The 25,091-nt window shown below is 43.1% G+C and overlaps 1 protein-coding gene across 1 annotated transcript in view; it reads right to left on the reverse strand.

The window, feature by feature from the left end:
* The window catches only part of MSN (moesin), a 48,139-nt gene that overhangs the window by 16,886 nt on the left and 6,162 nt on the right, over positions 1 to 25,091 (reverse strand). The window contains exon 2 of the mRNA XM_026054647.1: positions 6,134 to 6,217. Coding sequence (XP_025910432.1) covers positions 6,134 to 6,217 — 84 coding nt within the window. The remainder of the gene's footprint in view (positions 1 to 6,133; positions 6,218 to 25,091) is intronic.

The following is a 25,091-nucleotide window of genomic DNA, read 5'->3' on the forward strand; positions in this document are numbered from 1 at the left end:
ACTTCAGTTAAATGGATACCTTGCATTTAAGTCTTTAGAAGTGTGTCTGATTGATTATTTATTCCAGTTTGGAAAATGATGTTCATTCCTGTTGTCTTTCTTGGTGACCCCCTTCACTCACTGTTATAAGAAATAAGTGATACTTGAACAAACTTGGGAACACCAATACCTCAACCCAACACAAATCTCAAATTTACACTAAGTTTCTTGTTTAAGTAGTGTCTCCAAAGCTCAGAACTCAGTTTAAGAAAGATTACATCCATTTCTTCATCAAAACACTGCACCAGAGAAGTATTTTAATTATAAATACCCCTGAAAAGCTCTGGAAACCTACTGAACTTTATGCATGGAATTCCAGCTGGTCATGACCTGCATGTGAAAGGCTTATAAATTTACATTCAGGAGGAACACCCGTGCACATTTCATTCAGCAAGTTCAACAAGACTTGAGCTACCCTTCAAGTAGCGGCCAACATGCAGAAGCCTCTCTGCTGCTAGGAATCCTGAAAGACTTTACTCCTTTTTGGAGGAGACTCAGGGGAGACCTTATTATTCTCTGCAACTACCTGAAAGGAGGCTGTAGTGAGGCAGGTGTTCATTTCTTCTCCAGAGTAACTACAGACAGAAAAAGAAGAAATGGCTTCAAGCTGCACCAAAGGAGGTTCAGGTTAGATATTAGGAAAATTTCCATATAGAAAAAATAGTCAAGCATTGAAAGAGGCTGTCCATGGAATTAGTAGAGTCACTGTCCCTAGCAGTGTTGAAGAAACGTGTACATGAGGCACTTAGGGGCATGGTTTAGCAGGTATGGTGTGGAAGGGCTTACAGTTGGACTTGCTTACCTTGAAGGACTTTTCCAACCATAATGATTCTATGATTTACAACCATCTCTGTCCCCTACTGATTTTTCCACCAGTTTGGTAAAAGCTTCTGGAAGATTCCTGGTCTGTTTACCATCCCTTTCTGGATAGGGCTCAGACTGGTAATTTGATGTTGTAAAGGTCTGAGCCTGGGGCCTCCTCGCTCCAGTGTCTACTGTGGCGGCAGAGCACAAAGCTGTCAGTGCCACTGTCCTAAATAGCACTATCAGCAGCAAACGCCACCTGTTTTCATCGCTTAGGCTGTATGCACAGAGGAGTGCAATTCACAGGCTGGTGAATTTCAGATTCAGCAATAGGGAAAATGCCTACACATATAGTTTTACGGAAATTTTCTTCTATGAATGTAGAATCAAAATATCACATTTCATTGAATTATTCCTTGTTTAAGGTAGTTTGATATACCACCACAGAAATCCAGTAGTGACTATGACAGAGACATCCTTCAAGAGACTTCGTACTGTTAAGTCATGTTGACCATCAGGCTGATGAAAAGGCAATTGCCATTTCCTTCACTTTTCAATAACTATAGTATCATGCTACATCTGTACTTAACAAGTCTGATGAAAAGAAGTGTTTGAGATATCAGACAGTATTTCTACCCCTCTACTATCTGCCGTTCTGACTACATACCTGAACAATCACATACATAAGCAGTATCACATTGCAGAAGTTAGACTACCTGCAAAACAAAACACAAACTTCTTGAATGGGTTTGAAAAGCTTCAGAATATGGGGAGGAGATTTATATCCTTTTATAACTTAAAGTTTCAAGCTTTAGTTACTTGATTAGTCTTTTTAAAACTCATTACTAAAGGAGATTGTTCCAATTTGCTCGCCAACACCATTCTAACTTCAACATAACAAAAACAGCATAGCTTGCTGCACAAGCCGGTTTAGGCATCTGAAAGCAGCCAGTGTGCACAGCCTCCTGCCACCGCAGAGAAGAGTCCTATAAAAAGAAGTTTATGGGCAGAGGGGAAAGAATATCGTCTGACCAGCTTGAAGGGCCACCACCACCACCGCTGCTGGCTCTAGCAGCATCTCAGAAGAGAAGAGCTCTTGTATTGGCCATGCCCAATTATCTTCTGTTTATAGACACTGTTTTTTCACTTATTTGGTATTTCCATGCAAACTCAACATAATCCCATTTTGGAGGGGGAACAGTTGGAAGGAGAGGATGAGAGAACATCTGATATGAAAAAAACATGTTTTGCATCAAAAGTACTTACAGGTACTTACAGGTACCATAACTTACTATTCAAGAAGGTCTCCATCTACAGCTAAATATCAGACTGTTCCCTTTCCATTCGGCAGATTCCTATAGAACTGGGCATTTCTAGCATTTCTAACTCACCCCTTCCAAGCGGGCCAATGTACTAAACAAAAGGATTATCTGTGTGGGATAGTTTTTAGCCAATTACAGTTTACCATTGAACCTCCTAGCAACAAGCAGTCAATTTTTGGTTAGGCTACTGCCTTTATAAAATCCATTAAGTTTCCACATGTCCCTGTGAAATTTGAGACATATTTCCATACCCTGCAACCACAGGCCCTTACTGTGCAAACAAGATGAGTTCTGCATTTTGCTAGAGGAACCAGCCACTCCCCAGAGACTCACTGCTTCCTGCCATGGAGCTGTCAAAGCTCTCCCTTCAGTGCATTCATTTACTGGATCAAGTGTTAAGGTCAGGCTCCTGCATATTTAATCAGTGCTAGGGTGAAATCTGCCAAGGTGAAAGGCTTCCTTAATGTCTCCTTCCTCAAAAAGCTTTATTTTACAGACTATGAGGGACTAGCCACGTTTACTCCACAAAGAGCTCAACTAGTCTGGAGTTTCCCATACAGCTTAGAGGCATTTGGTCAGCTGTTGTCAGCTTTGACAGTCATGAGGGAATAAGAGACAGTCAGACCAGTGCCCTGGAAAGCTGTTGAATTCAGTGTACCTGATACACAAGTCAGAACAGGGCTCTCGATGAGGGCTGTATTTCTTGCTGAAGGAACACAAACACATGATGCGTTAGGCTCACTGCTAGACATATAGTGAATCACACAATCAGTGACTAATTACAGTGAGCAGAGAGATGCCACCTGTTCAAATTTTATTCCATTGCCAAGTGCCCTTTTTATAATACTGTTCAGTTCCAGCCCTAGAAGCTCATGAAATTGCTAAAAATGCTTCCTAGAAAAGCTAACTGCTTGTTTTCCAAGCCTGAAACAACAATGCATTTCTAGTCTCACATTTCTCCTTAACCTGTGGCTCTTAAAGACAGCTATGCTCTCCAATGAGTGTACTGCTTTGGTTCCTCTTGTAACCAGCTTCTTCTGGAGTCACATGCCACAAGCATCATCTCTTGGACTTCACAATATATAGCGTCTAATATTGGTAGGCTAGGAAATTATTTTAAAAAAGACTATAGGCTAGGAGATGGAAAGCATGCCATTGAGGAACAAATCTGGTTTGGAGCCAAGTAAATGGAGTTCATTTTCAGCTGGGGAAGTCCTGACTGAACAGCTTAGTAACCACAGCTCATCTTTAACAGCCCTGATGCAAGGGCTGCGGATGGGTGTAGATTCCCCACCCTATTCATCCCTAGGGGATCTGGGCTGCAGACACCAAGGAGCCTCTCTCAGTATTAGAGGGAAGGAAAGCTCAGAAGAGGACAAAAGCAAGGAGGAACCAAGGGTCGGGAACAGCAAACTTGAAAAGCGTCCTTGTACCATGTATCAGGGACACAGGGGAAGGAACGCATCTCCACATCCCCGAAGTGCTTGCAGTAGAAGGTTTTGATACCCCTGTCTGCCTGCTGGCTTCTCCAAAAGCTGGTGAAATCAGTCTGAAACAGACCAGAATCCCACTGATGGGGGCTAGAATCAGTTTAGCATTAAAAAAAAAAAGGAACAGCAGAGAGACTACTAGACTACTACAGAGGGCTCTGAAATCTAGTATCTCACCAGTTTCACTGTCTTGTTAATCTTTCCCTTATGGGAGATGTACGAACCAATGCTTCTCGCACCGGTCTTTAGTTAAACTACATTTTGGTTTGCTGCTGAAGAATGGCAGCATTTCTATCCAAAGCCCATTCAACTACTACCCCTATGAAATCTCTGCACTCAAGCTGCTCATACTCATCATGAGGCTGTTAACTAGAAAGAAGCTTTCCAGAAGTCCTTTGTATCTCATTTGGAGTGGGCAAGTAAATGTGGGACAAAAATATTTATTCCACCTTTAAACAGAGTAGGTGAAAAGAGACACTGCCCAAAAGCTTCTGAACAAAGTCAGCACCCTCCGTTGCCATAGTTTGTAGCTAGAAACTTTGATAAAAGGACCTTCCTCTTTTCCCAAGTCAGATCTCATGACTCACTCAAAGCAAAAGGGTACTACTCCATGTCAAAAACATTCAGGCTGTCTGCAAAGAGTCAAAATCAAGTTTCACACCAGAAAGTCTATATGCTGCAACAGCAAAATCATAAGATAGCTTTTTTATAGAGAAATCTGCTATGGTCCCAAAGTCTTGATAGAGGCAGCTACTGCCTTGGACCACTACAAACAGAAATTACTAGATGGGCAACTGCAGGAACACATCAGAGTTTAAAGCAATTAGAATACTGACAGCCATAACCTTGTTCTTACTCATCCCACTATGGGAACCAAGATCTCAGGATGAGACAGTGTGCACAGATTAAGAATTGGGAAGCAACCCTTGCTTAGTTCATATTAGTGGAGTCAGCAGGGAGGCCAGCTCTACCAGCCTTTTTGCAGCAACTAATGTAGGCAACAGCTCAGACATTTGAAACACACTGTCAGCTGGCACGTGCCCAGTAACACATTTTTAAGAAAGAACAGAGGAAGAAAAGTGGCTGAGCTGCCAAATTCCCCTTTCCCTCAGCAGGCTAAAGAGAGAGGTCAGTATACGACAGCTTGAGAAGGCAGTGAACCGAGACAGGATGGTAGAGCAGAGTAATGGATTAAGGGAAAAAATCAGTATAGACAAAAGCACAGCACTATAAAACCAAGGCAAGGGATTTTTTTTTCCACATGTAAGAAGTCTGTAACAATCTGCTGAGAATCAGCCATAAAATGAGATAATTCAGTTGCAACATATCACCTGGCCTGGTCACAGTGGAGAGCTGTATTTGCATCTACAAGAACAGCACAGGAGAGCTGCCTCTGTTCATATCTTTGCCTCCAGGTGGTCTTTACTGAATAACTAAACATCAAAGACTCCTTGTTTATTGGATCCCACGATCGCTTTACACTCAGAAAGAGATTTATCACATGTTGATCAGCAAGTTTCACAGACCAGTAATTTAAGATGTTCAAAGCCTTCTCCCAGCATTAACCAAGCAAGTATTTAGTATTAGCTCACTATAAACTCTCATATTTTGGTTTCAAACTCAATTTATCTCTTTATGCAAATATTAAGAATTTGTTTGAGCATATCCAAAATACCATAAATACCTGCTTCCTCCCTCCCCAGTAATTTTAGCCTCATTTATTGTGGAAGTCTGACTAAAAATCTCTTCTGTAATAGGGGAGACCCTTGGGTCCTCCATCAAGAAACAAGCAGGCTGGTATGTATGTGTATTCATTTACATCTCCTGCTCAGAAACTCATTTCTGCAATAGAACTTTTATCCCTTCAGAGTGTGTTTACATTGGAAAAACAAAACAAAACATCTATTAAGACAGGTGCAGTGTGAAATGCACTGCAAGGAAGAAAATGTACAGTTGGTTGAGAACATGACACAAAGAAGTGAAATCAATTACTAAGACATGAAGAGTTCCCATGAAGGGTGCATGATCAGATGCATCTCAAAACAGAGGCAAATTGCTCAAGTCCTAGTTTCAGCGTGCTCCACATCAAGGGAGGCAAAAGTTGCAGAAGGACTTGAGCTGACTGAAAAAAATCACTAGCAGAGTTGAAATATCACTAAAGTCAGTAGTAGGATTTTTAAGCACTACTTTATTTGGATAACTGTGTCAGAAATAAGATGCAGCAAAATAAGCACAAGAAGCATCCAATTAAGAGGACCCTTCACCCCTCAATAGAAGCTCAGCTCTTGATGAACTTGCACCATGTCAGGTCAGTCTTAGTGGAATATCCTTCCACAAAATTACCATGCAGTTCTGCATCATGCATGTGACTTCTAACTTGAACCAGCATTCACTTCAGGCGACAACAGCAAATTCACTTCTTACGACAACAGCAAACATCAGCATCAGCTACGGGCCTTCCACTGCTTTGTCGCTTACCTGATCGAAGAGTTGCTTCCCTGTAGTGTTGGGCTGGATAGCAAACTCCAGCTCAGCATCCATGGTGGTAACACGCACACTGATCTGAAAGACAGAAGATGCATCATTACAAGACATGCACTAAGTGGCACTACACAGTAAAAAGCAGCACCCAGGGACCAGTTCCCAAACTTCTGGAAGCTCCATTGCCGAAAGTTACAAGTCTCCTATCAGCAAAGCAGTCCCAGCTCTTAATAGTTTACTAGCAGAACATAAACCTTCTTGTCTTACAGTGTAAGAGTTTATTGTCACATGCAAGACAGCCAGTTAGAGATTACAAAGTTAGCTTTCTGAGCACAGGCTATCCCAGTACTTCTCACTAAAGCAAAGAAGTTTCAGACCTTGGTACACACAACCAGACACCCAGCTTCTCTGACATTCAAGTAGAAGAAGTGCTAGGAAACATTAAGAACTTGGTCTGCTGCAGAAGGCAGTAGGTATAGAACAATATTGTTCTAGTTTCCATGGATATTTGGGCAAACAAGACACAATCTGAGGGCAGAGTACAAAACAGACAGGATGGAAGAATGACCTTATGTGTTAAGGCAAGAAGAATGCATCCTGATCTAAAACATTCACTAAGAAGCGCAGACACTTCATGAGGCAGCAGAAGCACCTTCAGGTAGTAGTTTCCTGCCTCCAGGTCCTTCTGGAAGGATGAAGATCCCTTAAGGAGTGTTTTATGTGCAGATTACTATACAATCATGATTTCATAATAATATTAGGCCTTTGACATAAAAAGCAAGTTAGATACAAGATCACCAACTGGTCTTTTATGACACTGTCTTAACAATAAAAATCTCATAAGCAAAAATCTGATAAGCATGTTTCCACATGTAACATGAAAGTGGGGAGGGGATGGCAAGAAGCAGTTTCATCTCACAAAAGTAAGTATTCAGTAAGTATTAAGGACACACCAGTAGTCTACCCAACAAAAGCTATTCCCCCCCCTCACCAAAGAAGGTTTAAAACAGAGTTGATTCTATTCACAACTCCTAGGCATTGCTGGGAAATGTTTGCAGATCCTCAGGGGCAGACAGGAACATTTCAGTCTGAGAACAGAGTTGGCTGCTGCGTTTTGACCAGGCTGATTTTAAGGCTCTCAGATACACTACAGTGCTTGAGAATTCATTTCTATTTCTGTACCTATCAATTTAAAATGGAAAAAAAAAAGCTTTACAGCTTATGTATACATGCTGGAAATAGTTTTAGTACAGACTGTATTCTAACGCTTTTCCATCAGAGTTTGAAAACAGAGTTATGCAGACAAGATTCCTGGTGCACCAATCCCCAGCACACAGGCCCTACATTCATAGCTACACCCTTGCCAACAGACAAAGCAGTCTGCAACACCAAATCCTGATTTGTTCATTTTTCATTGCAATCAATCCTCTTAGCCCTCCCTACAAGTCCTCTTCTCCCCAGGTGGGGGGACAGAGAAGGCGTAGGCTGTGGATAGTTTTGCTAAGAATAACTCATATTCAAATTTAGACTAGATTTCAACCACATGACACTAGAGACCAAAAAAAGCAAGAGTAAGCAGAGAAATATTCAAGGAACCACCCAATACTGCTATAAAAGCAGCTAGTTCAGATCCCCTCATTTCTACTAATAAATTTCATACAGAGTTCATCTATTTTACTAAGACAGAAGACTGCAAAGGACCTATAACTGAATTTGTTCATAAACATGAAGGACTAGCTAAGACCATGTCCAGTGTAGGCAGACTACCACACCCAAATATACCTCAAAGTTTCCTGGCAAGCCCACTGAAGCCTGGTACTAGTCACCACTATTTGGGACTTGGTATCCCCTGGTGATGAAGCACGGGCGGTTCTTTCTTGGAGTTTAGCAACAAAACTAAGCATATTCTCCAAGAAGTTAAAGGTAGGCTTAGCACAGCAAGGCTAAAGTCAAAAATAGTTGCAACTCTGATTTTAGCAGGGAGAGATAATTTAGACAACATTGAAGCAAGGAGATGATTGATCAGGAATAAATGGTTTCTGAAGCTCTCTGAATCTCCGGACATGAAACAGAACTGAGAAAAAACACCCCACAGAAATAGTTAAGGAGAACACAGCCTAAACTCAGGAGCTGTTCAGCTTTATTTCCAAACTAGCCACTTCCAACAGCCTTAGCAGTACTTGCTAGGCCCTGCCAGCCTGGTGTCTCAAACAGTGCTGGAGATGTTGACAAGTGACTGATTCTACAGTGTTTTGGTGAACCAGGAATCTCAGTACTCACTAGAAGTGCTGAGGACTCACTGAACCAAAACTTTGCTAATTTTACTTGGAAGCTGTCCCTTGCATAGCTTGTTTGCTGGCTTGTCCATCTGCCTTGCCTAGAAGATACACCAGAGAGGGCCAAGGTGTCTGTCAGCCTCTTAAAGGTGTGACAGGGTTAAACAGAGACATTAAGCAACAGGTTATTTCTTGATTCTTTATTTTGAAGTCCTCCTTTTTCAACCAAGCCACTGTTGCTGCACCAGTGGCCAAGGAAGGAAAATAATCATTTTGCTCCACAGTTTAAAATCCAGAAACTGCTAACATCTGTGCCATTGGTTGAACACTAAACATCTAAGCAGGGTGGAAGTGAAGAAAACAGAACTGAACCGTTTATGGCCAGCTCTTTCCATCTTGGGCCTGGATAGCTTTTAAGCTATTAATGCCTGGAGCACAGTCATGCTACAAGAGCAGTGACAGCGCTCTGGTTGGCATGTTCAGGCTGCCCCCAGGAGCAGCCGCAGTGCCTCACGGCGAGGAGCAAGAGCAAAGCCCCAAGCGGAACCGCGCGGGCTGTTTGGGCTATGCTCGTTCAGCTCTCGCACAACAAGATACCGCAGGAAACGGAACCGCACCCTGGCGGCAGTGCATTAAACACAGCACGGATGTCGAATGTCAAGGGGCTGAGTGACGGCCCGTATGCTCTGAGCACATCTAACCACTGGTGCTCAGTGGGTTGGGAAGCAGGTTGTTGAAAGCCTGAGCCTTTTAAGTCTCACTGGCAGGGAAATGGCAAACAGTGAAACTTTTTCCTCCTGTATGTTGCTAAGCTGTTTTTTGAGCCAGTTACTGTGGCTTGATGAAGTACAGCAACAATTCCCCGTTTCAAGTGGTGGGAGGCACCGCTCTCCATTCCCAGCTAGCTGATAAGAGACATGAAACAAAACCTCAGGGCAGATGCACCTTGATGAGGTTGTTCTGCTTTGGTTCAAGAGCTGGTACAGAAAATGCAGACTGCTGCTTCTCGCATATAAAGCAGCCAAGGACCAAGGAGCTTCCTTCTCAAAGGTCCCCAAGGACAGCCTCAGCCAGCTGCTTCCACTGCCATAGGCACATGTCCTGCCTGCAGCTCCCAGAGCAGCCTGCACACCAGGGGGTACATGATGCTCCCAAGCTCTCCCTGGCAAGGCACAACACCTGGCACTCGCTCTCCCCTGAAACCTTCCTCTTCCTGAGCTGTATTAACTTGCAGGCTCCCAGCTGAGCGCTACGCAACCTGAGGCTGCTCCAGAGACATGCAATAGATAACTGCTACCCTGGGGGAAACCAGCATAATCCTGGCCCACCATAGTTTAGACTCTTCCATTTACTTTGTCCCTTCCAAGTTGCTCTCCTGAGGTGCTTTTAAAACATTTAGCTAATTTACCATCAGTATTCATTCTGAGCAGGAATATCCTCAAGATTCATTAGTCTTTTGCATTTTGCATTTCTAAATCATCCAAATGAAGTTTTCTTAGGCTAAATACCCTAGCATCTATGAAGGGCCAGGCATAGGTCTCCTTCATCCCCATGAGGAACAGCTGGAGTGTTTGCAGCAGAGCTCTCTTCCCAGCTTGGAATAAAAACTTTCTTTCAGGTAACAGCAGAAATGGAAAACTACCGCTCCCAAGTCATGGCAACCATCCTTTCCCTCTGCAGGCGCCAACTCCTCACCGCATAACAAGGCACAGGATAACCAAAAAGCCTGGCTATTTTCCCAGGGAAACACATAAGGAGACCTGAGCTAGAGCATTGCAAAGTGTAGCCCATCAGACCTGAGGACTGTGTAAGCCTGCAGGATAGCCTCCAAGCCCCTCACGAAGAGGCACAGCTGTTGGCACAATCGTCACCCAACATGCAAACAGAAAACAGCTCCTTGGAGCAGTAAGTACACACGCTCCTGTTCCAAGTCTGGACAGGAAAGGCACACACTTCCGATCCTAGCTCTTATTCCTACCACTCATAAGAGACATTTCCCCCATTGATCAGACCATGAGGTCCCCACTGCCAGCATAGTTCCCTTTTCCAAAACTGGCTCTTAGTAAACTTTTGTCTTAAACTCTCTACATTCAGGAAGTACTGTTAGTGAGGAAATCTGGGAGGTCCTCTAAAAGATTAACCAAAAATTCTATCCTCATTCAGTAAGTTCAACTGAAATTCTATTTTAAGCCACCCAATTGAGCTCATTTATCTTAGTGTTTATAGCACAGTGAATATTGCATTCAAATGTCTGCCGCCCTTGGAATCTTCCCCAGATCTTAAAACTGTCAGAAGTTTTATCCTACTAGCTGGACACCAAAGAGGCTTCACTTGCTTTTACATTATTATTTAATGCCTTGCATGCAAAGAGCTAACAATACTGCATGAAATGCTTCCAGAAGCCCACCTCACATACTAGAAGAAAATTTAAATATTTTAATAGGGAACTTTACATTCACCACGCTAAGTCCTCAGAGAGAAAAAAAAACAAAGTAAAAAACAAAAAATCACAACCAATTCATTTCATAACATCACCTCCAGGAAAGAGCCAGAAACCCAGTAATTCTATTTGAGGAATCACCATTGTTTTATCAGTAAATCAAGATCATGGATCATCCCTACACAGCACACTGAAGCTTCCTGCTGCCAAGGTCAGTGCTGCGAGAGGGCGAGACCCCCTCCATAGACATGGCCCTTTGCATGGATTAGACATGGCCCAGAGCCGAGTGCTGTAGGCAGAGAAAGCTCCTTTGGTGCTCAAGAGCTTTCACCAGCTACAGGCACCACCTCACCTCAACAGGAGAGAGATGCCATGGGTAAGCTCACATGCAACAGATCTTTCAAGAACTTTCTCCATACATCTTCCAGTCTTGCTTTTCGCTCCATTGCAATTCTCAAGGTTTTACTTACAGCAATTGTTATCAGTTATTTTCCACATCTTTGAATAAATCCTATTAATAACCTGCTGCAGCTACTTGCTAAGGGGATGGTTTATAGCTACATGTGGGAGGCCAAACAGGAAAGCCTGATACCATCATACTAAACAAGAGCCGTTACTGCTGGTACTAGTATTCCAGTATGTCAAGCCACACTGGAGGAAGAACAGATAATTGTTTGTCATAAGCTCTGAGCCAGCAACAGCATGAGGAAATTAATGTCAGAGTTACAGGCAGAGCCAGCACAACTGTGTATCACTTCCATAAAGTATGACCGTGAGTTACTAGAATTTCTCCCTGGGCTTCCCGAATGCCACAAGGCTGTTACACACTGCTAGTCTCTAGGCTTCATGCCTCAGATAAGGTCTTCCAGGTTTATGCTATCAACCAGACAACCACCAGAGAAAACAGCATAGATAACATTATATACTATACTTCATCACTCATTTGACAGTCATGGAAAAGGAACAAGTGGAAGAAAAATTCCAGGACAACCCTTCATCTTTACAGACCCCACATTCACACAGCAGTTACTGCAGATGAAGATACCAGATCAATACCATGCATCAGTGCCAACAGCTCCAACCACAGAAACACATTAAGCTCAATTAAGTCACATGAGGAATTCAATAAGGTGACTGCCTTATAAGGCACCCTAATAATCTAAAAATCTGCCCTGTTTCGGCTCACAGCATGACCAACAGCAGCACAATTAATGGCTCCACTAACCTTAGTGCAGACTTCCAAGCATTTCCAGAGGTTAGATGCTCTTGGCACTTCACATCCAGTGCAGCAGATGAGCTCACCCCATGCCACCACCTTGCCCACCCAACATACCTGCAGGAGCTGTTCACTGGGACCCCTTGCTCCACCCTTCCAGAGATGAGACTCTGGTAGCACCCATGATACTCACAGACATCTGACTGCTTCCCGAGAGCAGTGCTCCTCTGAGGACAGTCCCAGGTATCTCGTGTACCCAGCAAGGCTGGACTCAGTCATATGAAAGTGCTTGCAATTTCTGAAGGGATTATGTTTAATTAAACCATGCCCCTTCCAGCAGTCTTAAAGGACCTTTTCATAGCCCTAAGCTCCTCTGGGAGCAGAGCAGCAGCAGGACACCAAAGCCTCTGACCACAGAGAAGACGTTAACCCTCTCGAGGCAGCCTAGACTTGTGCAGTTCTTCCCACTTCCCACTCACAGCACAGCACTCCTCATCCAACAGGACAGGGAGCCACAGTGGCCACACGTGCTGTCTTCTTCCCATCCACTATGCCATCTTGAGTACATTTGACATGATATAGGAAAGAAGGTGCTTCAGAGAGCCAGAACTACCACTCCTGCACTATAAATATGCATTATAAATTATTCTTTCAGAGAATCATAGAATAGTTAAGGTTGGAAGGGACTTCTAGCAATCATCTAGTCCAACTCCCTGCTCCAGCAGGGACACCTAAAGCACGTGGCACAGGGTGGCATCTAGGCAGGTTTTGAAGACCTGCAGAGAAAGAGACTCTACAGTCTCCCTGAGCAGCCTGTTCCAGGGCTCTGTCACCCTCACACAGTAAAGAAGTTCTCCCTCATACAGGGATGAAGCTTCCTATGTTTTAATTTATACTCATTATCCTTTGTTCTGCCACTGGCCAGAACCGAGAAGACTTTGGCCTCATGCTCTTTATTCTCCCCCTCAGATATTTGTACATATTGATCAGATCCCCTCTCAATCTTCTCTCCTCTAGGCTAAACAGGCCCAACTCACTCAGTCTTTCCTCACATGACAGATGTTCCAGTCTCTTAATCATCTTTGTCACTCTCCCAGAAGCTCTATGTCCTTCTTGTCCTGGGGAGCCCAGAACTGCCTCTAGTACTTTAGGTGCGGCCTCACCAGAGCTGAGCAGGATCTCCTCCCTTGCCCTGCTGGCACCATCCTCCTGATGCAGCCAGGATCCCAGTGGCCTTCTTGGCCACGAGGACACTGCTGCCTCATGGCTAACTTCTTGCCAAATAGGACTCCAAGGTCTCTCTCTGTGGAGCTGCTTTTCAGCAGGTCTACCCCTAAAATCTGTCCTGGTGCCTGGGGTTATTCCTGCCCAGGTAGAAGACCCTGCCCTTGTCCTTGTTGAACCTCATGAGGTTCTTCTCTGTCCAACTCTCCCGCCTGGCAGCACAGTCCTCGGAGTGTTGGCCACTCCATCCAGTTTGGGTGAAATCTGCAGGAGGAACTCACAAAACTGAATGGTTTTAATGTACAGTCTAAAGTGAAAAACTTAACTACAATTTGTGTGCTCATCTACTAAAAAACCAAGAGGGGATATAAAAATCATCTGAAAGCTTTTTACCTTTTACATAAGAAATCCTTAAGACTGCTGTAACAGGGGAAGTTTTGTCTTTTGCCCATGCATCCCTGTCTCCTTTGCACACGTGACCTCACAGCATCTAAGCTAATTTGGTAAAGGTTATGGTCAGTTATTCAGTTGGAGCTATTTTTAACTTCATTTCTGACAAACAGATTTTTCAGTTGACAGTGGCATTCAGTAATATGCTAGTTATAAACATGTCCCAACTTTCCACACCTGCTCTGTCTTTAGAGGTAACATAAGACAATTTGCTATAGATCAATGACCGAATTTCTTAAGATACTGAACTGCCAAGGGACTTTGTAGCTCAGGGTCTTTCTTACAGGTTACAGTGCCAGCACCACTTAAAAGTTATCCCAACACTGTAAATGCAAGACCATTTTATATAACCAAGAGGCACATGGCTGTCACTGGGCGAGGAAAGTGCCAACCATAAGAGTCTTAGACTCAGCAAGAAATGGTAGGTCTGAGGCTTTTTGTACAGAGGCCTTTGCTGAAGGAAACTTGAATTTGCAGCTACAAAACTAACAGAAATGTAGAGACATAAACAGCAACAGTCTGGAATCACAGAAAAAAGCTCCACTTAGGAGCTTCAGCAGCAACTGTTTTTTCTGACCCACTCTGGTATCCTCACCATCACCACCCTTGCAAAAGACTAGGAGAAGTCATAGACCCAGCATGCTACGGACTGTGTATCACAAAGAGATGAGGAACCAGCACCAGCCTCCAGTTTCCATTGGAAAGTACCTAATGCCGCTTAGTGACCTAGAGAAGAAACAGCAAGAGTATGGCCAGTCAAAGCACTCCCCAGCTAAGCCACAAATATGATCTAATGTGACTGTACAGTCACCAACTGATAGACAGACCCCTGCAGCCACATATATAATATACTGCTCTATCCTACATACACCATGCGCATTAGTAAACCCACTTGCAGAAGTACGTTCTCTTATTCTAAGGCAACAGGTAAGTAAACTGAAAGGCAGGAGAAAGCACCTAAAGCTTTCTCCAAAAGCTCACATCTCAGAAGGCCCAAGCACCGATAACTCCAGGGTGCTCTGAAGTCACTAACAGTGCAATGAGGTGCATCCTATTCCTCATCAATACACACCAACCCCAGCACTGCAGTCTCTCCTCGCCTCGCTGTGCAGCCGGGTCCCCAGGAGCACTGACAAGACAGGCCACGAAGGTGATCTGGCTAAATACAACTGGATTTTGCATAGAGAGGTCTTACTCCTTCCCTGCAAAGAGCACAGGTTTGGAGGCAAAGCCCACTGCTGAGCCACATTTGACACAGTTCCCCTGCTGCTCTATCCTGCATCCCTCTCTGAGCTGGTCCAAGCCTGAGCAAGGCAAGACCATACACAGGGAAAGAAGCTGCAGCTTTCACACAGTTCTGAAGAACCAGAGGAATGACAGCAGTGAGGTTACAAAGCTGTCACAGGAAGTGAGCCACAGCCGCTGTGTTCAAAACCAAGAACATGCAAAGCTTTGAGGACCCTGCTTACAGAAGCTGAAATGAGAAAGGGTGGAGGAGGGAGGGCCGGGCTGCAGGAAACCAGATGGCCTGTGACACCAGTGTGCCTCTAACATTCATCTCAGTTCAGCAGAGGCCCCGAGGCATGTATTGCCCCTTCAGAAGCTTTCTGTGCATTTCTTAGATCAAATCCCCCCTTCATGGCACTGGTTTAGTATCATCAGCAGATGGAGGAGAGAGCTGGTTACAGCAGCTTGGCCATTACTGTTAGAGCTGAGCTGCAACTCACCTATTTCAACACTTGGTAACTGAAGAAGTGTCTCTGTCCCATGCAGAGCTTGGAAAGTAGAGAAATTTTATTCAAGTTATTAAATAGGTTCAAACTAAGAAGCAGATTTTAGTATATGTGTTTGGCTATTACCACAGAACACTATTTTGGAAGCTACAGTTAAAATGGCAAGTAACTTGCCCAAATAAACAGAGTTCTGGGAGAGTTTATTCAAGAAACACTAGCAAGCAATTTTGCAAGTTTAACTGCAGAATTTCTGCTTTTATGATGTTTACTACCTACTCAATGCCACTGCTTGACCACCTCGTGAAGACGCTCTTCTGGTTGATACTTGGCTGGAGGATTTTGAGAAGTGCATTCCTCCCGATACGAGAAAGCGATTCCCCTTGCTTCCTTCATTTCTTTCAGTAGTTCATGGAAATATCCACCAGCTGTTTTTATATGGCAAAAGTCAGTGCAATTAAGATACATATCACATCCAATTACAATTCAGGTGGAGTGACCAGATACCCTTGAGAAATCTTTTGCACATCGTTCTTGCCACAGCTGTGCATTCTCCTAGATGAAGAGCAAGACCTCTAGCTTACACCCAACAATAACCATCTACACCAGATGTTTATGAAATTACACATTCTACAGAGTTAAGAACTCTTTTGAGTTAACATGGAAGGAACATGAGCAGATGAGCTGCACTCTAGAACTGAGAGCAAGAAGTTAATAAAAGCAAAAAGGATTATGTGAAGAGGCAAATCACCAAAGGATCTGCTTGGAGCAAACAGCACCAACAGCCTCCTACTGGAGGAAGGGTTCCTGTAGATGAACCTGAGTTGTACTCCAGGGCTGCAGCAAGGGCTACTAGTGCCTGTGACCACTCCTATTAGAAGGGCAGAAACAGGCACAGACTTTAAACCCTTTTTTTCCTACCAACCTCTGCTTGCAGCAGGGCCATGGGCAAGTTACTCTGCAATTCAGTTCTTCTTTCTCATGAGGGATCTCCTCACCAGCCTACCATAAATGATTAGTTTAAGTGCTCTATAAACAGCATATCAACAAGCTGTATTATCTTACTGTAACATCTTACCACATCAACTCTAGCATTTGAGTCCTTACCATAACTGCCTTATTCTCATCTTCTCATTATGGAATAAGTTTGCTTTGCTTATATTTTCCATTCACTGACGGATAATTCCTCCATACTGTGTTGAACAGGAATGCTCTTGTGAATGCTCCAGTTTCCTCGTAGAGACCTGCTGGTAAGGCCTACAGAGCAAAAGAGCACAGCTGAACCTCACTGCTTTCATAGTACTCAAGACAGGGTGTCAGAAGTTATGACTCCCTCCATAGCCAGGATCTATCTTGACAGGAGAGAGGAGTCTTATTCCAATAATACCAGCAAGTATATACTATTACTGCAAGAATACAAAGCCATGAAAAGCCTGGCTTATAAGAGTGCTTCTTCATGAGTTAGACAATTTAAACTTTCAGAACTCTGGAAACATCATCCATGTCATTTATAGTGACCAGATTTGGAGTCTCGGGCAGCTTTTTCAGGAATAAAGGTTCTGCTTTATAAGGGTATTACTACAGAGTCATTCAAAAATCTATATAAATATATATAAAGTAGATAAGGAATTCCCTTCCTGCCTCCCACACATATGTTGGCTTCCAACAGTTAAAATCATTAACAACAAGTTTCCAAGTTGAAAGTACTTAAAGGTAATTGCTTCCTTTCCAACCTAGCAGATAGTAACTGGCCACGTTCTCCAACAGCACCAGTTTTAACATCAGGGTGGCTGCTATCAGATTGCCACCCTCTTTGGAGGGCAGACGAGTTTCAGAGTGACAAGAAATGCTGAAATAGAAGTACTGGGAAGGCAAGTGAAGCCATGGGTGGATCCCCAGATTTACAGTCAAGTCCAGAGATTTGCAAGTTACTTATTATACAAGTTATTCACAGCCTTGTGCAATTGGTCAATTTCTCTATTTTTGTCATTTCCTCTCTCATAAATAGATTCCTCATGCACCTCCCTTAACTTCCCTGTAGCTGTTCCAAACCCTAATGCTGTCATTTGCTATTTCTTTAGAGTCAGCTTGAAAAGAACCTTTCAAATAACTATTTTTGTCAGAATTATTTGGGCTATGTAGAACAAACACCTTTTATTAGTCAAAATGTGGAAGTACATAAAAAAAAAAAAAAGAAAAAAGAAATAGCTCTTTCCCCCACAATACTTTAATCAGGAAGCAAAACCTCAAAGCAGAACCCACCAGATGCCATCATCACCATTCAAGCTCTATACTCTGGGCAGCTTTCAGACTTTTTAACACCCATTTGTTTCACGTCCATTAGAAGGTGCTCTTCCTTGAAGAAGCAGTGCACATTTGCCAGAGACCCTGAAGCTCAACAGCAGGGTACAGCCACACCACACAAGTTCAAGCCTGACCAAACCCTCACTGAAGCCTTTAGCTTAAGGACTGTCAGGAGGGCCATGGGCGCATCTGAAATTCCGGCACCTCCCAGGCAATGCTAACCGCAGGTTGCAACCAAAGAGGTTCCTCTCCCTCTCTCCTCCAAACACTGCCTGCACATCAGTGCTGTAGTTCAACTGCCAAAACACTTCTCACCACCACCTGGCACTGCAAACAGTTTCAGGGGTTCTAAATGAAGATCCTTCATTTAGCTTAAACTCAACTTTGTCTCATTCCTCCTCCCCAACTTCACCTGAAGCTGGGGGATTTCCCAGTGCTTTGGGAAATGGGCTTACAGCATGGGCTGTAAAGGTACCGGATGAGAGGTTAAGCAGGAAAGATGCTTTTCCAAATGGCCCAGAAGCTCTCCAAATCTAGCATCCAGTGGATGCCTGCTAAAGCTACAAACATGTATTTTGCTGTAAGCAGCTTAAAAGCAGCATCATGAGTTAACAAGCCAAGTGTGACCTGCATGGGGGCAGCACAACCACAGTGAGCATCTGGGGCTCCCAAGTTACAAGCTAACCACACGCGAACAGCTCCAGATGCACTTAAAACTAGAATTGGCTTTTAAAAAGGTAACTTCTGGATTTAAGGGCACTCGAGCAAGCAAATATGAACCCAAATGGGCTCAGGAACTGTGCACATCATGCACCAGGCATCACATGGAAAAGGGATGAAGACAGTGGCCACAATCAATTCTGCCTTTCCAAGGGATGCCAGCATGATTGGACAAGCCAGAAAGGTGCCTATCTGCTGCGTCTGATTTTCTGTCCCTCAGACAGCAGCTGGATGCCACTTCAGCTCACAGATGGCAAGAAGGGCTGCAGAGCACAGCTCTGCTCACTGCTGACAGCCAAGTCAGCGCCTGGGTGCGGCACCAGGCTGCAAACGCCCAGGGCAGAGCCAGTCACGGAGGAGCTGGCCCATGGCCCAAGCTGGCATCAGGCTCTGCATCCCTTCAGGCTCTGCTGCAGGCAGGGATGGAGTGTTTCTTCATCCTGCCATTTTCGGTTTATCATCTCCAGCGTGCCAGACAAATCCTGCAATTTCCTTTCAGCACAGGGTGTCATTTGGGCGTGGCAGCCTCTTTGCCTCTATTTAGGTCGTAGTTCCCCAAAACGCAGGATTTCCCTGAAACCGTTCAAATCTCCTTTTTTTTTTTTTTACTTTTTCCTCCCGCCCCCTAAGTTGCAAGTTTGTTTCCCCACCCACATTTTCTTCCCTCTCCACCCAACTACTTTAGGCTTTAAATAGATCTAATGGGACTATGCATGCTTTGTAAGAGACCTACTTACAATTGCCAAAGTACCTTCTTTATTTTAAGCTCTCTCTAGATCCAGTACCGGATCCAGCAGCTTTCCTAATAGAGGAGTGTACCACAGCACAGGAATATGCAGAGTCCCCTGTGCCAGGAGGCTTGGGAACAGGGCCAGATGCCGCAGGAGATGCCCGGAGAGCAGTACCAGCACAGCAGGGGGGCAGCCCCACAAGCTGTGGCAGAGCCTGTCTGCACCACGCTGGACCTTCCCACCCCTGCCTTCGGAAGGGTGCTGGCAGCCATGGGCCCACGCAACACAGAGAATGAATCGGGTTGAAACAACTCTTCTGTTATTCTTCCCAGCAGAATCAGCTTATTGGTCCCACTCACCGCACTGACGCAAGGACGTTAGTACAGTGATAAAGAGGAGAAGGGTAAAATGGCTCTGGGTGCAACCAAACTGAATCACTTGAACACACATAACAGTCCTCCCTCTGGGAATGGCAGACCAGTGAAATCACTTTTTACATGACTTGCAAATCCTCTAAGCTCCGAATTATTTTTAAAGCCTTCCAAACACTGTCAAATTAAGCTTTCATTAGAATACTGTAAATATATCTCACTGCAACTCTTCTATCCAAACTTTCCTGCCACCAAGGTGTTTGGCAACAAAAGAGGATAGTCGTAACTTGAAAGAATTGAGTAATCATAGCATACAACAGCTAGATCCATGGAAAAGCACAATGTAAAACATCCCTCCCTCACACTGCAGAAAAACAGCCCGCTGACAAGCAAACTTAGATTTCAGGAAATTTTAAATCCAAAATACCTAACAGGAATTTGACGGTCTGGTCACCCCTGAATAAGCTGCATTTGTCCTTATGGACAAGTGACTTAACAAGAGAGGAAACCATGGGGCATGGAGCAAGGCTGAAAACCCAACATAAGAAACTCATTCAAAAATCAGCAGCAAAGGGGAAACAGAGCAGACCCCAGTCAGATTTATGCTTGATTATTTAGCATTTGCCAGAGCAATCACTACGATAACATCGTGTTTCCTGTGTATGATGCTGAAATAAGAACTGTTCAGAACTTCTCATCTGCAGTTGAGTGCTCTGAACTTTGTGCAATTTGGAAGCTACTCAGTCTGTTTACTCTGTCTTTTGGCATATGCATTTAAGACAGACACTACAGCAACATAGTCTGACAGTTGAAAACACTAATATGTCTCCTCAATTGAAAGGGATCTCCATCTTATACCACTTGGTGTGTCAAAGGATATTCACAAATAATAAAACATAAGCTTCATAAAATGCAACTTGCAGCTGGCACTCAGCCCAAGATGCTGGTAAGAAACCACCAGGCGAGATAATGAAAATAAACAGATGGGGAGGAGGTGAATTTTAACTCACTTCTGCATGTATAACTGTTACCACAACATCCTATGCATATACTTTGCCCATCAGTGCAGAAGATAAAAGCATCTAGAGATTTCACATAGCCTGTAATACCGCATGCAGTAGCATGCAAAAAACAGAGAAACTCCAAGTCTTCAGTATGAGATAGTGGAGGTTTTCTAGTAATCATTGCTTCCAAGACTGTAAAGTATTCATTCAGATCGCCATGAGCTAAAGTGAAGTTTAGCATTATTCTTAAACAAAAAAAAATGACTTCATAAAACCCTAAACATTGATTTTTTTGAGCATGAAGTTCAGATGAGAGGTTTTTTGCTCACCTTAGGGGTAAAACACTAACATTACAGCAACAAGGAAAGCCCACTGCCTCCATATTCCAGGAGGGAGCATTTTACAGTTCATCTCCCAAGAGCAGGGCAGTACCACACAGCTACAGTCTGTTTAAGTATTTTCTTGTTTAAGTGATATAATATCTTCTAGAGGTGAATAAGGACTATCCAAGAGTGCACCAGCTTCCTGACCACAGAATTACAGCTTTTGGGTACCAGAAGTATGTATTAGCCATTTCTGTTCACACTATCCCAATTGCTAGTAACGGTACTCACGGCACACTCCGAGGCAGTTCACAAAACGAGCAGTCATGTGTAATATACAGTTCATTCATTCAGCAGCTTCTGGCTCACCAGGGCACATTGAATATTGCCTAGAACATAACCATTCTACTATTCTTAAACTGCTTTCTGTATTTTACTAATGCAGCCAAGTTCAGTTGTCAAGTGTTTCTTGGTGGAAGGCACAGATAGTGCAATGACAGTTATTTCAACAAAATGTTTTCACAGAATGGTTAAGGTTGGAAGAGACCTCTAGAGATCACCTAGTCCAAGTCCCCTGCTCGAGCAGGGACACTCAGGGCCCGAGGCACAGGGTGGCATCCAGGCCGGTTTGGAAGACCTCCAGAGAAGGAGACTCCACAACCTCCCTGGGCAGCCTGTTCCAGGGCTCTGTCACCCTCACCGAAAAGAAGTTCTTCCTCATATGGAGATGGAACTTCCTGTGTTTCAACTTGTACCCACTGCCCCTGTCCTATCACTGATCACCACTGAGAAGAGCTTGGCCCCTTCCTCCCTGCACTTCCCGTTCATGTACTTATACATATTAATCAGATCCCCTCTCAATCTTCTCTTCTCCAGAGAAAACAGGCCCAACTCAGTCTCTCTTCCTATGACAGATGTTCCATTCCCTTAATCATCTTTGTTGCCCTTCTCTAGACCCTCTCTAGTAGTTCCATATCAAACACAGGAAAACTTTTTCCTGTTTTGGGGTGATCTCGGGTCTGATGTTTCAGGGAGGAGAGCAATAGCCGAAGCTCTAAACACAGGAAGAGACTGGATTCTACCCATCTCAGCTAGTATTATCTTCATCTACTCAATACCATGGATATTATATTGAGAGTATACTCATACTCTCAATGCATACTTTTCAAATGTGTTTTAAGTTTCCTTAGCATCTATGCCAATATCTGGTTATTTTATAAGCTCCTATGATATAACCACCCATGCTTGAGCTTTGGAACTTCTAACTCAGAGGTAGAGCACAGTTATCTGCACAATTGGTACATAACACATGGCACTTATAAAGGTCTTGCTGTTCTAGTTTACCCTTCATTACACATACTAAGTAGTCTGCATTAATAGGCACCATCAAATAAAAGTCAGTGGAACATATCAATGTAGCAGGGTCTATTTCAGAAGGGGTGTCAGGTGCCACCCTGTAAGAACAACTGTAGTTTAAAAAAAAAAAAAAAAAAAAAAAAAAAAAAAAAAAAAAAAAAAAATGCATGCCCCAATTTTACACATTGCTATTGTGGACATTTTCAGAATTCCATTGTCTCAGCTGCGCTGTAAGCTACAATATAGGCAAATTTATTCAACAAATGTACATTTTAGGGCAATTTTGCTTTCATGACATATACAATTACCAGAAGATCTATTTTAGTAGTCAGCTATAAATGTGATCAATTAACTAGAGGTTTGGAAAAATACTACTCCATTTCTTTCAGAGGCCACACAAAAATAAAAATCATATTACAAACAATTGAATTGAGTTTTTTTTAAATCACAGAATAAAGTTTCTCAAGTTAAAATCTCCTATCCATCCAAAGACAGAAAAATATTTGATCTACTTTTAAGGAAGTTAGAGGAGCCAAGTTCACCAAAAACCTTTAAGTTTTGAGTTTCCATCTTCAGAAAATCTACTTTAACAACCTTAAAGCGGCTAATTCAAGATACAACATGAAAGCATGGTAAAAGTCACACATACACACACAAAAAAAGAGGTAATCCAAAACTACATCAATGCTTCCAAAATCTAATGTGCAGCAACGTGCAGGACAGAGCAGGTAAATCTTTCTTCAAAATAAACAAGGGGTAAGAACACAAGTTTTCTTCCAACTCCAAACTCAGTTTAGAATACTTTCACACAATAAGTGTTATGCAAATTTACTGTCATGCTTTTGTGAAAATTTTGGATTTGCTGACTCTTTTTTTGACCACAGGTCACTGTTTCAAGATCTTTTTTTAAGCTAGCAGTGCATCTAAACCACCAGTTCTTAAAAGTTACTTCTATTGCATATACCCATTGGCCAACTTCCGCAAGGTTGCATGCTTATGCGGCAGTGTTTCTAAAGATGACTATACACAGACTTCTGTCCTTTACTTACTTGTGTACTAACAGGTCAACCATTCACCAAAGCACTTGCTTACTGAACCATTAAGTAAACCCTTTGCTCTTAGCACATATGCACAAATCCATGCATCTCCATCTTTTCCAGCTAGAAAAAGTGCTGTACAGTAAGTTGTCATGCTAACAAAATAACCCATTTTTCCATCAAGAGGATGTACTGGATCCTCAAGTGTTGTGTGGTTGTTGTATCATTACTTCATCGTTGAGCAATCTGACGTTGCTTGAATTTGTCAGCAAGTGAACTGCCTTACTTCCTCAGAAGGTGCCTTCAGAGTCATTTGCTATCAGTGTGCAAGTTCTATGGGCTATGATCCTCTTACAATGAAACCAAGTTCTGAATTTTAATAGAGAAAAAGAAAATGAAGTAACAAGAATCCTGATGTACATTCCAGCAGTCAATCTGACAAGACACTTAAAAAATCCCACAAAACTGTATTACCTTAATATATTGTTTTATATTCAGCCCATTACACTGTAAGAGCATATTCACAAGGTGAATAAAAAAATCCACTTAATCATTCTTTGAAAAAACATGAAAAAAGTCACCCTTCCAGGAAGCAGAGAGTGAACACATCCTCAACTTCAAGAGACACTTCATGCTAGCAACTGGTCTGGCATCTCAGTTTTCGTGCTGTAACCGAGCACAGCATTTGTACTGGTGAATCAAGTTCAAAGTTTAAAAGATACACTAAGGAGGTATTTAGTCCACAATTTGACACTTTATTAGACTATATCATATGAAACCAAGTACATTTATTAGGTGGTGTTACTAAACGATTGATCAGACTAAGAGCAGATTTTTCCTCAGCTTAGTCACTTCCCCACCTTAAATACATCTCCCAGTCTAGAGAGAAAGCAAGCTGTGAATCAAAGGGGTTTACCAAGAAGGAAAAAAAAAAAAGTGATCTACAGTCAGACAATAAAAATGGCTCTTGGCTGCAGGAAATCATCCATTTTTTCCCCTTAAAAGGGAAATATCTGTAGCACACAGGAAGGTACACAGTAGCAGAGCTGCAGAATGCTCCATGCAAGTTCCCCTGATGCTGACATCATGCCCAGTTGGGGCTATCCAGCATTTATACTCCATGGCTCTGCTGAAGTCAGTGTTCTTGCATGACCAACAATTCCATAAACTTGCAAGAGAGCACAAAACCTGCCCGCACTATGCTGATTTACTAACACCAGTCATCTTCCTACTGACCCTTTCTGGTCCTGCACAGAGCAACAAGTCTGTGTCCCTTCCAGACCTTGCCTAATCTCACATTTCTCTGAGTATGACCAGATTCAGAGCTTTTTCATTCTTTCCTCCTTCAGAGGCACCTCTATGCTTGTGCCTGTAGTTACTGGTTAACTAATAATAGCCCACAGAAGAGAAGCTCAGTATTGCCAGATATTATTTCTTAGCCTGGGAAGGAACTAAGGTCAGAATATTGTTCCATTGTTCCTCTCCCCCGCCTTTTTTTGGGGAGGGGAGAGCAGGCTCCTCAGGTCAACTGCAATTTCAGAGGGGGTGCAGTGAGTTTAAAAAACACCTTTAAAGAGGGTTTCCTCTGCATTTTAGTACAAGATGAAAAAGCTACCATACACAGGTCAGGAATTCCAGACTACTTCATTGTTCCATTGGAGGTTTGCACGCTCACAAAGTGAACACATCACTCCATAGCTGCTCAGGCAGGAAGCAGCATTACATCACCATGTGTCCAGTTGTTACTCCTATAATTCTTTCAAATATAAGGCC

Source organism: Nothoprocta perdicaria, unplaced genomic scaffold (assembly GCF_003342845.1).
Source record: "Nothoprocta perdicaria isolate Ctin4 unplaced genomic scaffold, notPer1 scaffold_124, whole genome shotgun sequence".
Lineage (NCBI taxonomy): Eukaryota > Metazoa > Chordata > Aves > Tinamiformes > Tinamidae > Nothoprocta > Nothoprocta perdicaria.